The sequence below is a fragment of the Vipera ursinii genome, assembly GCF_947247035.1.
Source record: "Vipera ursinii genome assembly, chromosome: Z".
In the NCBI taxonomy this organism is placed as follows: Eukaryota; Metazoa; Chordata; class Lepidosauria; order Squamata; family Viperidae; genus Vipera; species Vipera ursinii.
The window spans coordinates 37,917,642-37,935,966 of NC_139517.1; the positions used below are offsets into that span (position 1 = coordinate 37,917,642).

The following is an 18,325-nucleotide window of genomic DNA, read 5'->3' on the forward strand; positions in this document are numbered from 1 at the left end:
ACTTCCAATCAGTTATCAAGAGGAGCTTCTCCAATATCTGAAATGACAGGTTTCATGCCAGACAGAAGTGCAATAACTGTAGCAGCATCTAACAAATGCAAGTCTTTCTTAATTAACACCTACATCTGCCTGGTTCAGACTAAGGGTTTCAAAGCGTTTTCACTAAATCGGTATTTTCCTCCCACCGAATTTCTCTGCACTAATTACTGCCGAAATTATAAATCAGGTGGGGAAAAAAACCCTAGAAAATTTTAGAAAAATTACATGTTTATTTGTTTAGCCACACTGTAAAGCTTTATAAACCGTTTTGCTTTGCGAAAACAAAGTATAAGCCCCAAATAATTAAAAATTATCTTCAGAAAACTTTCCTCCGCGCAAGTTGTAGCTTTTAAAGGCGAGCGCCTTTTTCAATCCAACGTTTCCAGCACTTTCTTATCAGCTCCGTTAAACGAGCGGATAAAAGGAAAACTACATTACCCACAACCCCTTGCCCTCACGGAAACTTTGAGAATGCAGCTCGGGTTTCCACAACTTTGTGGTTTCCCTCGCTTGCGAAGATAACAATTATTTCCGACGCAACCCAGAAGTGGAGCTTCAGAGCTCCCCAGAGGCGGGATGGCGGCTCGGACCGTGCTGCTCTTTCTCCTGGGAGCGGCGGGAATGGGTCCAGTCCCCTCCCAAGGCTCACGGGGGGACCGAGAGCCCGTCTACCGTGATTGCGTGGCTAACTGCGAGAGGCGCAACTGCTCTGAGGCCGGGCTGCGGCACTTCCGCTCCCGCCAGCCACTCTACATGAGCCTCACAGGTACGGAACAGCCCCGCGGAGATTCACCTACGCCAAGGCAGGGCCACGCCCACACCGGGGATCAAGCGGAATGCCTATTTTGCGTAGCCCCGCCCATCTGTAAGGGTTCCGCCCAGTGCTTCTCAGACAGGTTGTTCCTTTGGTGATATTGCCAGTTTGATCTTGTCGAGACTGTTTGGATGCTTTCCCGCTGTCACTTCTTGCTTGGGTCGCCGTAGTAATGTTGGAGAAGAGAGTATCTGACTGTCTATGGGGCATGTTCTCACACTGACAGGAACAGTCTCTAGAAGTAGCCAGTATTCATGGGATTCAGTGAGGCAGGAATCAGGCTATCATATTTAATCTAGTGTTTGTTGTAGGAATCCACCCTATCTAGTTACTTTATAAGTCAGTGGATCTTGCACACTGTGTGCACACCACTATGTATTCTGGTGTCACATCTATTCAATTAAATTTTCGAACTGTGATAATATGTGCAGAGGAGAACTCTTGCAGATCTCTCTTATTTCCTTGCCTGGAAGAATAAATAAGGATTTAATGAAATTTCAAAGAAATGGAAGTTGATATATATTTTAGGTGGTTGAATAATTTATAACTTTCAAGTTGATTAACCTTCAAATAAGAAAACTATGTTAAATTTACAATGGTTGGTAAAAATATGATTGACCAATTTGTGTGGGTTGCTAACAATGGCAACACCTGACTAGCTTTTCAGGGTTGTGAAGATAAACTGAATTGGGCTTATGTAGACCACAACACAACATGTTTTTCTCACCATGTACATGTATACATCTGAACTAGACTTGTTTCTCTATGTCATAGAATATATGTGGCTATATGCAATTTTGTTGGTCATATTTATGTAGTGTATATTGGAAGTGGTGACCCTTTGAGAGCTGTAAAATTTCATTTTAATGTATGCTGATTAGTGTACATTTAAAATGACAATAAAGTTATTCTATAACAAATTATGGACAACCCTTAAAAATATTGATGTAGCAGTCCATTTGTTAGAATGGAGTACGGAGTAATTAAATGCTTCAAAATTAAGAATAGTATGTGTTGTCACTATATTCTTTTGCCATATTTATTTAATATATGCAGAATATATTGTGAGTAATGTTTGATAAGAACATATATAATCTGAATTAAAATTACTAGAAGAATTAGTCAGCTCAGGTACATTGATGTCAATACCATTTTGATGGCTGGAAATAAGCTTTAAGGAATCTCTTCTTGAAGAAGAAAATGCAAAAATTGGTCTGCAATTTGGTATTAAAGAGACTAAAAGTTTGTCAGTACCATCCCAATGCAAATAGGAAGAGAAGAAGCTGAGGTACTGTAATAACATACAGTACTTTATCTTCCTAGGCTTGAAGCTTAGCAGGTATTGTAATCATGTAACAAAGAAATATCTACGTGGAAGAAGGTCTATGACATATCTAGGCAAAATATTGAAATGTTGGGACATCACACCAACCACAAACATATGTGGTTTTCAAAGCCATGGTTATCCCAGTTGAAACATGTCTACAGTTGGATTATTAAACAAGTCAAACAATTAAAAAAATGATGTTTTTGAATTGTGGTGCTTGAGAATATTGTTGTTAATATGCTGTACCATAGATGAAGTAAAATCAAACTATTCCTTGGAGATTCTAATAATGAAGCTAAAGTTTAACTATTTTGGATATATAATGAAAAAAATAAGAATTAATAAAAATGATGCTTGGCAAAATCAATTAAAAAAAGAGGCTGCTATCATTTAGCTGCCTCATCTGTCGGTGAAAGAAAGCATAAGTAGAGCTTATAAGAACTCAAAGTAGTATTACTGACAACAATTTTATCAAAATGTGTCAGAAGGAGCAGAACAACTGCCAAACAGGAAATACAGGTAATCTTCAATTTATGACCACATTTGGCACCAGAATTTCCATTGCTAAGCACTGCAGTTGTTAAAATTAGTGCACCTGATTTTAAAACCTTTTTTGCCATGGTTATTAAACAAATCACTTGCAATTGTTAAGTGAATCACATGATCATTAAGTAAATCTAACTTCCCCCATAGATTTGCTTTTTGAAAGCTGGCTGGAAAGGTCACAAATGATGATCAGATGACTCCAGGATGCTGTGTAAATACTTGCTAGTTGAAAGGGGCTGAAATTTTGATCACGTAACTGGGGATGCTGCAATGGTCATAAGTGCCAGGACCAGTCATAAGTCACTTTTCCCAATGCTATTGCAACTTTGAATGGTCTTTAAACAAACAGTTGTAAGTTGAAGACTACTAGTACTAGAGTGGGAGACTTCCATTGAATAACATAGCTGTAGACTAAACTGGGGTGTCCGAAAAATATCCCCAAAGAATACAATTGCAAACTAAGGTACTTCTATGTTGCTGATAAAATGTTTCCCTGTGTATTTAATTTCTCTATTCCTGGGAGTCAGATTCACCCTGAAGATCTTACTTTTCATTCTGTAGCTGAGTGTGATACATGAGCATAGAGAGTATATTTAGTTTATGGTGCAATGTGTTGAGCCAAACCAGCTAATTGGGGAATATAATAAGCCATTGTTTAAGTACACTTTGGGTTAGTATTATAATCCTGCTTTAATGTTTTTAAAGCTTATCTAAGTAGACATGCTTCCCAGCTTTTTTCTGATTGAATTTATTTCTCCCAGATTTCTTTATGGATTATACTACTGTAGTAAAATATCTCATTGTAAAATCCTGTCTATGCAGTTTAGCCCTTCATCAGCCATTAAGTTCATTTGAGGTTATAGTGTTACGTGAAAGAAATCACAGTTCTTTAATCAGTTCTTTGTGAGTAGTAGAAAAGGTTTACATACAACTGGATCCTGTAAATATGTACTCAGCAATTTCAGTTCTAAAAAAACAAACCATTGTCCCAAGTAAAATGTATTGTAATATTTAGAATGCTGTACTGGAACTGGGAAGATCAAGTTCCAAATCCTTATTTATTATGAAAGAGAATAATTTTCAGCTTTAATCTACTTCTCAGGGCTGCTGTGACATAGTAATAATAAACTCTGTTACAGTCATGGACCAGTTCAAAATTAAAAACAAATTCTGAGGCGGTAAATAAAAGTAATTGTAAAACTTAATAATGATAAGGCTGAGATGGTTGAAGGATGGCTATTTTATTTAAAGCAAAACAAAACCTAGCTATGTTTGGAGAAATCAACCCACATTCATCAGAGAATCACAACAGTAATTAAGATGGATCTGTGTGACTTGGAAATCTAATTAGGCCAGGGGTAGGCAAAAATGATTTTGAAATAGTGGTGCATATCCTGGTAATTGGTAATTACCAACTTTACTCCTATAACTGGTTGTATACATGGAGCTGCCTTTGTGCCAAGCCGAAAAACTTCAATCTGTATAAACAGTGAATTGATCTGTGGAAGATCTCAAAGAGACTTCAACATAGCAGAGCTGAAAACAAGTATGTCTCAGGATGAAATATAAAGTGATGTGTAGACCTTTTAAAGATCTACTTAAGGGATCCCATCTTTCTTTATAATGCATACACACAAGACACAGTGATAATCTGAGGAAGCTCATCTACACTTGCTATAAGTCTGTTTTGTAGCTGCCACAGTTTTTAGAAGACTTTTTTTTTCTTTTGGGAAAGTGTGAGGTTTTGAACTACCACACCAAAAATGAATAACTTGAATATAAGTATAAATGAGGTAGAGCATACTTCCCTCAGTGTGACTGCGGTCCTGCGTCAAACTGTAGATCACACGGTGACCAGCTGTAAATTGAGGGCATATACTGGTGCAGGATCTGATTATTTTTTCACATAAATAATGCTATATTTCAATGATTTGATGGTCTAGACCAGGGGTAGGCAACCTCGGCTCTTTTATGACTCATGGACTTCAACTCCCAGAATTCCTGAGTCAGCTGACTCAGGAATTCTGGGAGTTGAAGTCCATGAGTCATAAAAGAGCCGAGGTTGCCTACCCCAGCAGTAGGCCTATCAGAGAAAGTGGCTAAATATTGCCTGAAGTTAAAGAGAGGCTCAGATGCCCAAATATTCCCCAGCTGTATTGGCTCCTTTTGGGAAAATGCACCCCTATTCAGGACAAGGAGAACTACTAGTTCTCAAATTGTGATCTTCACAATGAACATCTTCATCTGGTCTAGATTCATTTTTAATGTATTGTTCCTCATCTAGTTTATTATTGATTTCAGGCAAACATTTGAGATCCCCCATCAATACCTGATGTTAAAGAGAAATAGACCAGGATATAATCAACATACTAATGGCACCCTGCTCAAAATCCCTGGACAATGTTTGCCAGACATGGACCACAAAAATCTGCTTAACTCTTTGCAATCATTTTGTGGTGAACTGGATCTTGGCATCCAGATTTGGTTGTTTTTATTTCCCAGTGCTATTGAGCGCACACCAAAAAGCATTAGAGTACAGAGAGTACAAAATATAAGTATTTTCCACAAAAAATTACTTACCCCCTTTTCTTTATTCTCCACTACCATCCAAGCAAGGGGAATTTTTAAAGAGAGTCCTAGATATCAGCACTCAAAATGACAGGGAGTTATTGGAAACAAATAGATCTTTAAGTTGGTTAGCTAAAAACGACTATTTTTCAGTTTGAAAAATACCTGTCAATGAGTTTGACCCAGTTTTCTAGAGCCAGATTTGAGTTGTTGGATTCCATGGCCCAAGAGGGGCACTTCCACCACCTGCCATAACATGAAAGGACATGTATATGTGGTACCCCAGCCATTGAAGATATTGCTCATGTTTTGTTTGATTGTCAACTCTATGCCCCTCTTAGGCTTAGATACTTAACATCCCTACCTGAAGGAAGAGTCTACTGGGATCTGAGTCGCAGATTGCCCTATTTCCTCCTGGGTTCTAATGAACTGAGCTTCTAAAGCTTATAGCTAAGGCAGTTGACTGAAGAAAACAGTTATTTCAAACAGATTGGGGTATCCTGTAAAGGTGATGTATTTACCTGAATATTGATTCTTTGTATTTAACACATAGATATTTTATTCCCTTACTTTCCTATTTTATCTTGACTTATATCCTATATTTGATTTGATTTGATTAAATTTATATGCCGCCCTTCTCCCTAAGGATTCAGGGCGGCTCACAACCATAAAAATTAAAAAACATAAAGTAAAAAATTTAAAAAAGAATTAAACAATAGATGCAATAAATACAAGACAATTTAACCCAGTAAAAAGCCTAATTAAAAAACGTAGTCAGTCCAGGACCGCTTGTTAGAACAACCAGGTCTTCAGGTCATAGCGGAAGGACCGAAGGTCGGGGGCCATCTGCAGCTCTGGGGGTAGTTCGTTCCAGAGGGTTGGCATGCCCACAGAGAAGGCTCTCCCCCTGCGGGTCGCCAGCTAGCATTGCCTGGCTGACAGCACCCTGAGGAGGCCGACTCTGTGGGAGCGAACCGGGCGATGGGAGGTTGACAATGGCAGCAGGTGGTCTCGCAAGTACCCCGGGCCTAAGCCATGTAGGGCTTTAAAGGTTATTACCAGCACCTTGAATCGCACTCGGAGGGTAACCGGAAGCCAATGCAGCTCGTGCAGGAGTGGTGTAACATGGGAGTACCGAGATACTCCCATAAGCACCCGTGCGGCCGCATTTTGCACCAGTTGAAGCCTCCGGGTGCTCTTCAAGGGCAGCCCCATGTAAAGAGCATTGCAGTAATCCAGGCAAGAAGTGACAAGGGTGTGGGTAACCGTGCATAGGACATCTTGGTCCAAAAAGGGGCGCAACTGGTGCAGTAGGCGAACCTGTGCGAAGGCCCCCCTGGTCAAATATTATATATTTGTTTTATATTTTTGGTTGTAAAATTAATCAATTAATAAAATATTGCCTTTTCTCAAATATTAGATATCCCAATATCAGACTCAATTTCTGAATAAGCATTTATTTCTAAGAAATCCATACTGGATATCTTGATGATCATGATCCTAAAATGGTGTTTGGATTTTAGTTTCTATTGTCAAAACTGTAAGACCATTTTGGAAATGCGTGGTGGAATCTTAAAAACAAAAGCAAGAAACATGGAGACATGTTGGTTTCAGCCACAGAAACCTGGGAAGAGCAATATAAAATCAGAATGAGACAAATCACCATACGTTAAAAATGATTGTTTTTAATGAACTAAAATATGCTATGCAAATCTGAATATCTTAATTTCTGTTACATTACTTTGGAATAAATTGCAGTAATACATTGTTATAAAGTATTACCAAAATATATCACATATCCTAATTTTACTAGGTTTACACTCTTTTATATTCTAGGGTGGACTTGCAGAGATGATTGCAAATATGAATGTATGTGGCTGACTGTGGGACGTTATCTCCAGGAGGGATCCAAAGTGCCTCAGTTTCATGGAAAGGTAAGTCTTGTTTATGAAGCCAGATTAGCTCACCTGTACAGGTCGACTCGACTCTTTGCTCATTTAACTCAGTATTATCTGAGTATTATCTGGACTGGCAGCAGGCCTTTTTTCAGTAGAGCCTTTACTAGATCCAGGCCTTGACTCTGAGGCTTTTAGCAAGCAAAATCAGTATATGCCAGACAGCAGGGAAATATTTCCTTCTGATACACTAGTAAGAGAAACTAGAGCAAGCAAAAAGGTGAGACTCTGCCAATTTTTTTCTGTAGTCTGTATCAGCCCTTTACATATTTCTGGTCTTTAAGCACCAGAAGAAAGGATAAATTGGTGAAGTAATTGCAACTAAAAGGGACGTGGTGGCTCAGTGGGTTAGGACGCTGAGCTTGTTGATCAGAAGGTCCACAGTGTGGCGGGTCGAATCCCGAGTGCCGCGTAACAGAGTGAGCGCCTGTTACTCGTCCCAGCTTCTGCCAACCTAGCAGTTTGAAAGCACGTAAAAATTTATTTATTTTGTTTTTATTTATTTATTATTTATTGTATAAAATACAAGTAGAAAAATAGGGACCACTACGGTGGGAAGGTAACAGCGTTCCGTGCACCTTTGGCGTCTAGTCATGCCGGCCACATGACCACAGAGACGTCCTCGGACAAGTGCTGGCTCTTCGGCTTTGAAATGGAGATGAGCACTGGCCCCTAGAGTTGGAAATGACTAGCACCCATGTGCGGGGGAACCTTTACCTTTACCTTTAATTGCAACTATTTCTTGGCAATCACAATGTGCACAGAATACACGTCAGCCTAAAGAGCAATTTTCAGATCATTGGGGTTGTTATGTGCTCCTGGGCACTTTCCTTTGCAACCAGAGGCAATAAGTGGGGAGAAGATATCAAAGCTTGGTTCTCTCCAAAGTTCATCATCTCAAATCAACATCTTTATACATTCCCTACTCCGACCGCCCATCCCTCCTCGTTCCCCATTGGCTGAGGTACTATGAGGTTACATTCTCTCCACCTGTCTTCTACATGTTTCCTGCTACCTTCCCCAAACATATTAAATCATACATTGCATGTGCATTTAAATGAGCAGACAATATATGCAAGATGTGTCAGATAATATTCAATAGTCTATTGAGCATGCTCTTTTAACTTGTTTTTGAGCTCTTAATTATTTTATGGATTCTTAGAACAATAGGTTCTTTCTTGTTATTCAGTTAGCTTTAGAATTACTATTATTCAGTTCCTTTTTAGTTTTGTCTTTCCTGTTTTTCTGTTTGTTTTGTTTTACCTTTAAGCTATTTCTTCTTGCAGCTACTTCCTCTTACAGTTATTTCCTCTTACAATTAATTCCTCTTACAATTTTAAATTTTGAAGATCTTTCATTTACTCTTATCAGGTTAACAAGAATGAGAATTTTTTTTCTCTCTTCCCAAACCGCTGCCTGAAACTGCATTTCAAGGGAAGTTTCTGTTATTTACCCAATTGTTTGCTCTAGATTGGGAATGTAATAGGTGAACAAGAGATAAACACAGCTCACTTCTCTTGAAGTCAGCACCCATACCTAAGTATTTACTTATTTCAGAAATTAGCTATGCAATTTCAAATGAAGTAGTCCTTGGTCAAAAGAAAAAAAGCAGATGATGTCAGTTATTTCAGGGGCATTTGGAAAAAAAACCCTGAACTGTAGTTTCTCTTCTCCACCTACTTTAGGATTTGGTTTAAGCAGTCATAGGAAAATGTGCAGATAATCTCATTTCCATTTGATAACATTCTTTATCATCTTCTCCTTTTTCCTCTCCCTGCCTCCCCCATAGTGGCCCTTTTCTCGTTTCCTGTTTTTTCAGGAGCCTGCTTCTGCCTTTGCTTCATTCCTTAATGGGCTTGCCAATTTGGTGATGCTGAACAGATATAAAGCCACTGTTCCCCGTTCTTCTCCTATGTACCATACCTGCATCGCCTTTTCTTGGGTAAGTCATTTTTAACAAGAATCCCAGCTATCTTATCTTCTTTACCAGGTGAAAGAAAATTATTATACAAGAAATCTGGGCTCACATAACATCCTAAACCATCTTGTGACTTGTTTGAGTTAAAATTTGGCTGAGTCCAGCCATCATGATCTGTAAATATAGTTTAGCATTCTGAGCTAATGGTTGCACATGGCCATTGTTGAGTCTAGAAGGGGATACTCCAAAAATTAAGGCATGAAACCAGAAAAAAATCCACATTTAATATGATTTGGCTCAATTTCAATGTAATTAAAATTAAATGTGCTATTTTCCAACACACTTTTTTCTTTTTATCACAAAAGGTTTGGGTAGAAATTTGGAAAACTTTTAGGGTTGCGCCTACTGAGAGACAGTGTGTACAGGGGTCAAGTTGTTGGAAAGGATGACCATAATACACTTGAACATAACAATATGCCATAACTGGAAAGATCCGGGTTCAAATCCATCCTGATGCATGGGGCAATTTTTTGCCATTCGCACAATCCCATTCCAAGCTTTCTCACAATTTTTTTTGGGTGGGAATAAAACAAAGAAGATCCCCGTGGAAGCTCTTTTACTTCCTGGAGAAAAGGTGGGATATTGATCTCACAGATTATGGTGGTCGTGCTTGTGGAGTAGCATGATGCATGCAATTTGCAAAAGGAGGCTTCTTACAGTTTTCAGACAAGCTAAAAGAAAGGAAATTATTTTCAGAAATGCCATCTGAAGGAAATAAGAAAGAGGATGTCTACTATGAGGGACAAAATCAAGGCATTTTATCCATAGTTTAAAATGATAATATTTTAGACAATATTCATGCTAGACCAATCAGAGTGATGAGTGAAAGAAAGCATATGGGATTTTTTTTTAGGTTTATCACATAGAGTAAACAATCCTCAGCCTTTTTTCCCTAAATACTGTTCCAAGTTCTTCAGAGGTTTGAGACATCATAGTCCCAGCGATCTAAGAGATCTCAGGACAAGAGTGGACAATCTTTGGCCTTTAGAGACTCCCTTTGTGCCCCATTTCAAATTAGTTATATCTATTTTCATTCAGTATATTTGACACACAGTTTTATTTTCATTTAATTGTGTGTGAGAAGCTGAGATTCAGAGAGCATGAACAAGCTAAATAGGAAAAAAAAATGGACAAGAAGACATTCAGTTTTTTAAACTTCTTTCCAAACATTAGTGGGTGGGCAAGGAAGAAATAGAGTTTTGAGGATCAGGTTTCCTTCCGAGTTGTCTTCATTTTTTCCCATCAATTCAGGCTTGTTGATGTAATCCAGGAGTGTCCAACCTTGGCAACTTTAAGACTTGTGGACTTCAATGCTGGTGGGGGAATTCTGGGAGATGAAGTTCACAAGCCATAAAGTTGCCAAGGTTGGACACCACTGATACAATCAAATACCATTTGATAGTCACATAGGTACTTAAAAGAGCGGGCTATTTCATACATTTCCTCTGTGTCTCAACTGCGGGTTTGACTGAATCTTGTCGTAGAAGGTGGTACGCTCAGACTAATTCTTTCTTGCACTTTTCCTTCAGGTGTCTTTAAATGCCTGGTTCTGGTCCATGATTTTTCACACCCGAGAAACAAATCTAACTGAGGTGAGCTTTTTTTTATTGTGATATCATGGAGGTGTTTTTCAGATGGCATATACATTGGACAAGATCTGGCCCACATCTCTAATTCAGTTTCTCTCCTCATAGAAAATGGACTATTTCTGTGCATCAGCAGTCATCCTTTACTCTGTGTACTTGTGTTGTGTCAGGTAAGTTGCTACACAAGACCAAAGTTCACCTAATCTTTCAGTGGTTTTGTCATCATTTTCATTACAGTTATTTGATTAAAATCTCTCTGTCATTTTAAGATGTCTTATTACATGGCAAGTAATAATTTGATTAATTAGCAAAATTAATGCAAAAATTAATTTGATTAATTAGTAAAATTAATGTAAAAATTAGTTCAACTGGTGTAGGTCATATATTTTGTTATGTCCAATCCTGAATTTCCCTTCTGTTCTCTACAGCATCCTTCCAAAGTTGATGCCCTTTTGGTATGTTGGGAGCACGTCTCCCCATATTCTTAATCATATACTCCTAGCAGTCTCTGTCTGTGTTGACTAGAGTTCTTGGAAGAGGAAGTTCCAAAGTATTTGAAGGCGGTCAGTTTGGTAAAAGAAAAGAATTTAGAGAAGGAAAAATGTAATTTATCTGTTCAAGACAGCCTCTTAACAATAATTAATGTGGAATTTTCTTTTGTGGCTGTAAATAATCTGTATTTACTGAGAAAAAAATGTCTCTTTTTCTGTTTTAGTCAAAACTAGGGATAGAAAATGGTCTAGGCAATTCTTTGAAATATCTTCAACTTTATGTGTGTTTTACTTGCAGAACTTTAGGGCTGAAACGTCCGGCTTTTGCCACTGCCTTTGGGGGTTTCCTGCTACTTTTCCTGGCCTGCCATGTTTCCTATCTGACCCTTGTGCACTTTGATTATGGTTACAATATGGCTGCCAATGTGGCAATTGGTGAGACCCAAGGAATCAGTATTTTTATTTTATCTGTAAAATAGCTTTAGCTAATTTCAGTGTTTCTTTTCTAAATGTTGAACATTCTTACTGCCTTATGAGACTTTTTTCCTCTCCTGTTTGTCTTTCCCCAAAGAATCCTGTTCTCTTTTTTTCCTGTTTCTTTTCTTTTTTTTTAAACTCCTCTCTGTCTCTTTCTGGTGTGGACAAATGGGATGCATACTTTGGATGTTCTCAGCATTTAGTGCTGAGGGAGGAGCAATGCAATCAGGGTTCTGCTAGTACTGGAAACTCCAGTATCTGAAGCAAAAAGCTGCTTCTTTCTGCTGTGATTAATGAGTAGTAAAAGTGATATTAGTGTGAAGTGTTGTTCTGTTCTTTGCAGGCCTTCTCAATCTCTTCTGGTGGCTGGGTTGGTGTATGCAGAACCAGCAACGCCTGCCCTATGTCTGGAAGTGTGTGGTAGTTGTCCTGCTTCTACAGGCTTTGGCTCTCCTGGAACTCCTGGATTTCCCACCCCTGTTTTGGGTCTTTGATGCCCATGCCATCTGGCATATCAGCACCATCCCTGTCAATATCCTTTTCTACAGGTCAGCCTATTTTGCATGCATCTTCCTTCATACTTTTTTTTCTGGGTGTGTTTCTGCTGGTGGACCTCTGAAAGTACATTTGCAAAATATGAGAATGACCCAACGTTTGGGGATCAGGCGATTAAGGTAATGGTGGCTGACCAGCTTGACAGCACTCTAAACATAGTGAATTGTTTAGACTTTTTCAGACATTTTTCAAGTCCAATATGGAACAGAGACAATATTGGTCTCTCTTGGGTGACCTGTTTCTTGGCTGAATGGGGAGAATGTCCTGAACTTGTTTTTAATACCACCCATCTCAGCAGCCATTTAATGGTCTAGAGGGTTAGGTTTTATTCCTTGATATCTCCTTTTCACTCTGAGATAGTGGAAAGGAGATATCAGCCTGAGGGTGCAGTGGCCAGAGGGACATATACTCAGCTTTAGCCAGTATGCCAGTTGTGCATTACTGATTGGTTTGGGGAACACCTGAATATATATAGGATCACCTGCCTTAGCCACTATTTGCTCAATCTATTAGAACAGACATGTCAAACACAAGGCCCGGGGGCTGGATCCGGCCCGCAAGTGGTTTCATGTGGCCTGCGAAGCCATCCTGGAAACAGTGAGGGAACGGCCCCCACTGCCTTGGCCCTGGCCCAGAGACTCTCCTCCTGCCAGAGACCCTCAGATCTGTCCCACTCCTGCCCAGGCCCCCATAGGCACCCTTGATGCGAATGATGTAGAGCTGGCCACGCCCACCCAGTAGGCCATACGCACTCTAGCCTCACCCACCCAGTAGGCCACGCCCACCCTGGCCACACCCACCCGGCCCCTTGACGGCAACCGCAATGCTGATGCGGCCCTCAATGAAATTGAGTTTGACACCCCTGTATTAGAAGGTCTAGGGAGAAAGTACTCCTAATTCTACATGCTTTAGAGATTTAGGAGGCCGAAGCTAGAAGGGGCTGCCTTTGTGCAGTAGCACCAGAGTTTGGGAATGGCATCCCAGTGTGGATCAAGCTGGTTCCTTTCTTACTGACTTTTTGGAAAACATGAAAAAAAAAGAATTATTTCAAAGTGCCTTTTTAAAAAGTTTCTGTTTGTTTCTATCTTGTTTTCTTGCTGCTTTCTGCCTTTTTCTTCTTTTGTTTTTAAATTCTGGAGGTGAGCAATGTTTTTGTGGAGGGTTTTACATGATCATTGCGATTGATTTTGACCTGATTAGGAATTATTGCTTATGCAAGTAGTCCTCAACTTACAACCCATTTGTTTAATGATCGTTCAAAGTTATGACGGTTCTGAGAAAAGTCACTTATGACCAGTTCTCGCACTTACGACTGTTGCGGCAGCCTCACAGCCACGTAATCACAATTTGTGCATTTGACAACCAGCTTGTATTTACAATGGTTGCAGAATCCTGGGGTCATTTGATGGCCACTTGTGATCTTTCCAGGGTCTTCTAGAAGCAAAGTCAATGGCGAAGCCAAATTTGCTTAATGAACATGGTGATTTGCTTAGTGCAAAAACAGTCGTAACATCTGATATGACTCACTTAATAACCATATTGCTTAGCAGTGAAGGTTCTGATCCCAACTGTATTCGTAAGACAAGGACTACATGTATATACATACCGTCTAGACTGCTGAGAATAGCTTTGGTTTCAGTGGCCTAAAAGTTTGAAATAGAGAGATCTCCACATTTAATTGGTTCAGTGAATTTATCTGACCGATTGCATTTAAGAACCTTTATAAGGTCTTATCTTGCGGCGATGAGGATGGCGAAGGCTAATTACTTCGCTGCCCTCATTGCGTCTGCAGATAATCGCCCAGCCGCCCTGTTTAGGTTGACTCGTTCCCTCCTTAATTAGGAGGTGAGGGAGGAGCCCTTGCAGGGGTGGGCCGAGGAGTTTAGTCACTATCTGACGGACAAAATCGCTCAGATCCGGGCCGGTTTGGACTCTAACTGGGCAGAGTCTGATGTGGAGGAATCGGACGGTCTTGAGCATGTTATCTGGACTGAGTTCGATCCTGTTTCCCCTGATGATGTGGACAGGATTATGGGGAGGCTGAGCTCCACCACCTGTTTATTGGACCTGTGTCCCTCCTGGCTGATTTATGCAGCTCAGGAGGAGACACGGAGCTGGTTCCAGGCAGTAATATCTGCCTCTTTGAGTGAGGGTGTCTTCCCCACCGCTTTGAAGGAGGCAGTGGTGAGGCCCCTTCTCAAGAAGCCTGCCTTGGACCCAGCGATTTTAAACAACTATCGTCTGGTCTCCAACCTTCGCTTTTTGGTGAAGGTTGTTGAGAGTGTGGTGGCGCATCAGCTTCCTCTGTTCCTTGAGGAAACTGATTATCTGGACTCGTACCAATTGGGTTTCAGGCCCGGGTACAGCATGGAGACGGCATTGGTCATGCTGGTGAATGATCTCTGGCGGGCTCAGGACAGGGGTTGTTCCTCTGTCCTAGTTCTATTAGATCTCTCAGCGGCTTTTGATACCATCGACCATGGTATCCTACTGCGGCGTCTCAGGGGGTTGGGAGTGGGAGGCACTGTTCTGCAGTGGTTCTCCTCCTATCTCCTGGGCCGTTCGCAGTCGGTGTTGACGGGAGGGCAGAGGTCCGCCCCGAGGCCTCTCGTTTGTGGAGTTCCTCAGGGGTTGGTTCTCTCTCCCCTCCTGTTCAACATCTATATGAAGCCGCTGGGCAAGATCATTCATGGTTTCGGGGTGGGGTATCATCAGTACGCTGATGATACCCAACTTTTTTTCTCTACCCCGAACCAACCCAGTGATGCCCTCGCCGTGATGTCCCGTTGCCTGGAGGCGGTCCGGGTCTGGATGGGGAGAAACAGGCTTCGTCTCAATCCCACCAAGACTGAGTGGCTGTGCATATCGGCATCTCGGACTAACCAGTCCATTCCACCTTTAATGATGGGGGGTGAGGTGTTACCCCCCGTAGATAGGGCTCGCAACTTGGGTGTCCTCTTGGATTCGCGGCTCAGTTTTGAAGACCATATAGGAGCCGTGACCAGGGGGGCCTTTGCCCAGGTTCGCCTGGTGCGCCAGTTGCGGCCCTACCTGGACCGAGATGCCCTGCGCACAGTCACTCATTCACTCATGACCTGCCGATTGGACTACTGCAACGCTCTCTACATGGGGCTGCCCTTGAGGACCACTCGGAGGCTTCAGCTGGTGCAGAATGCAGCCGCGCAGGTTGTGATGGGGGTTTCCCGATACTCCCATGTAACACCTCTGCTCCGCGAACTGCATTGGCTTCCAGTTGCCCTCCGGGTGAGATTCAAGGTGCTGGTGATGACCTATAAAGCCCTAAATGGCTTGGGTCCGGATATCTGAGGGAACACCTGCTGCCGGCATCAAGCTCCCTTCATCCTGTGCGCTCCCACGATTACTGGCGGATAACACCCAGGGGGAGGGCCTTCTCTGTGGGTGCGCCTGCCCTTTGGAACCAGCTGCCCGTAGAGCTTAGGACTGCCCCTGACCTTCGCTCATTCCGCCAGGACCTGAAGACTTGGCTCTTTGAGCTTTCTGACCTGGACTGAGAGTATTAATTGGGGTTTTAAATTGGATTTTAATTGGGGTTTTATATTTATTCAAGGTTTAAATGTAATTATTTTAACTGTTCTTAATTTTTGTAATTGTTGTATTGTCATTTTAAAAAACCTTGTGAACCGCCCTGAGTCCTACGGGAGAAGGATGGTATATAAGTCTAATAAAGATAATAAAGATAAAGATCTATCACCAAGGAAGGATCATTATCAGAAAAGGCCACCTGAGATAAGAAATATCAGTAGTGGTAATTATCACTATTACATAGCCTAATTTAGGCCCTGCTTATTTTTTTACTCTCTCATGGCATGATTTTGAACAGTGATTGCAGCTCATGGCCTGGAAAAATATGTCCCTCTGTGTTCTGAACTTAAAATTAGCCTTAATCCATTACTGATCATTCATCCTAGTAACTTCCTTCTTTTCTCTTTACAGTTTCCTTGTCGATGACAGTCTTTATCTCCTGAAGGCCAACTCTAAGATTCTTAAAATAGACTAAAACCCGTGGCAGAGGGTAACTTGGAAAAAGCCATGGGCTGCCATCTATAAAAGACACCCCTTTTGCTTTGGTTTCTGGCATCTGAGGAGTTTGATGTTGTAAGCCCACTTTTCTCTGACTATTGGTGACAATTTCCTCTCTTCTGCGTCTGTTTTTACATCTCAAAAGCCTCCCTTTCAGAATTCTGTTGCCATAGTGTGATAACCTGATTGCCTTCTTTTTGCTCGAATGTATTGAGACGCGCCTCTTGTCTCCCTCAGACTATTTTGGGCCCTTTCATTTGCCTTCCCCAGTTCTTCCTACCTTTCTCTGAAGAGAGCAGGGAAAGCTATATTTGTTTCGCTTGCTTTCTTTTTTCATTTTTTTTACAAAAGTGGTTCTGTGGGTTCGGGCTGGTCCAATAGACTGCATTGGAAGGACTTTCCAAGCTGCTTGGGAAACTGGTAACACAGCAAGTCTGGGAAACCCCAATCCATCTTTATGCTGCCGTTGACTTGAAATCCAAATTTTCATTCAAGTGGTCTTATAATGCTGCTTCATCGAGAAGCTCCCTGTTTTTTTCAGCAAGCCATTGGGAGTTTAGCACTATGCTCCCTACTTTCTTGTCAGTCATGAGAAAAGTAGAAAATGGATATTCTATATTGCAGTGACTTTTTTTTTTTAAATCATTCGTATGCGGTGCTGGGGTCAACTGTCTTCTGTCTCCAAGGCTGTGTGTGTGTGTGTGTGTGTGTGTGTGTGTGTGTGTGTATGTATGTGTGTGTGTGTGTGTGTGTGTATATACACACACACACACACACATACACACACACACACACACACCCCATCACAGTAATCCTTATTCTTTCTTGTCATGGACACGTTCAGTCACATCACTTCATTATGTATTATTAAGTTGCTCCAAAAATCTTGAGAACACTACCACCACCCCCAGATTTATTGTTGGACTGTCATCAGAATTAGCTTCCAACTGGAGGAAGAAATTTTGGGGGAATTACTCAAAAATATTTTAATTAATCTTTTGGGATTAATTTGTGACGTTTTAATGGCAACAAACTATTCCTAGCAAGCTGCAAAGGCTGTTTGAAAAGTTTCAAGGCAAAGTGCAAGCCAGATCTGGAGGGGAAATAAATAGCATTTCCTTTCTTCTCCACATCTGCTCCATGTTTTTAAAATAACAGTACACACTCCGGAGAGTGGGGTGACAGTTTTTTAGTAATATAGATATATTTGAGATAAGACTCACCTTGCCACAAAGTTCCATCTTGGTCAGTGTTCTATTTTTCCTGAATCATTTGTCATTCAAAGTCCTGGAGGATGTTTGCTGTCTTATCTATCTACTCTTTTGGGGCTTCTATGGCTATGCCCCATTACTGGACTAACCATCTGTATTCAAAGGCAGGCAGTTCCTATAATTTAAAATTCTTATCTTTTGGTATTCAGCCATTTTATTTTCTTTAATTGTAGGAAGGCTTAAATTAAGGGGTGTCCATCTGAATCTGAAGATGACAAAGTGCCTGGATATTTATGCCAAGAAATGTTGATTGTTTGCAGAGATAACCTCAGGATTTTGTTGCTCATTAAATTTTCTCATTGCTGAGGCATTCAGTTCAGCAACACTTACGGCGCTTAAAAGAACTCATTACATGTTGATTATGAACACTTGAGCAATTTTCTGCCTGTGGGAAAACTAGAGAAAGTAATCTGAGGCCAAAGTGCCTTTTGCTTGAAGAGTGCCAAAGGATTCAGAAATTGCCTATGACCAGTGAAAAATCAAAATAAAATGTGGATTGGAGCAAGACTGTTCATGTGGGTATTTTGGTTCTATTCAACCAGCAGGTGGCAGTGCTTGCCAATTCATCTGTGATTTGGAAGTGGTTCTATGTTTTTATTGTAATGTAAACTTTAAACGGGAAGCCTTTAATTAATTTATATTATCAGGCTGCTGCA

The 18,325-nt window shown here is 40.8% G+C and overlaps 1 protein-coding gene across 3 annotated transcripts; it reads left to right on the forward strand.

The window, feature by feature from the left end:
- Positions 1-510: 510 nt before the first annotated feature.
- Positions 511-17,054, forward strand: PGAP3 (post-GPI attachment to proteins phospholipase 3). 3 transcript variants are annotated; one of them, XM_083379429.1, is made up of 8 exons: positions 511-805; positions 7,131-7,228; positions 9,039-9,191; positions 10,757-10,819; positions 10,922-10,983; positions 11,603-11,739; positions 12,125-12,329; positions 16,312-17,054. In XM_083379429.1, exons 1-8 carry the CDS (start codon positions 616-618, stop codon positions 16,373-16,375), a joined length of 972 nt encoding a protein of 323 aa, XP_083235555.1. In that variant the 5' UTR covers positions 511-615; the 3' UTR covers positions 16,376-17,054. The 3 variants fall into 3 exon arrangements, with proteins under 3 accessions (XP_083235555.1, XP_083235556.1, XP_083235557.1); XM_083379430.1 differs by lacking the exon at positions 9,039-9,191; XM_083379431.1 differs by lacking the exons at positions 12,125-12,329; positions 16,312-17,054 and adding an exon at positions 11,242-11,268 and having other exon boundaries at positions 11,603-11,724.
- The last annotated feature ends 1,271 nt before the right edge of the window (positions 17,055-18,325 follow it).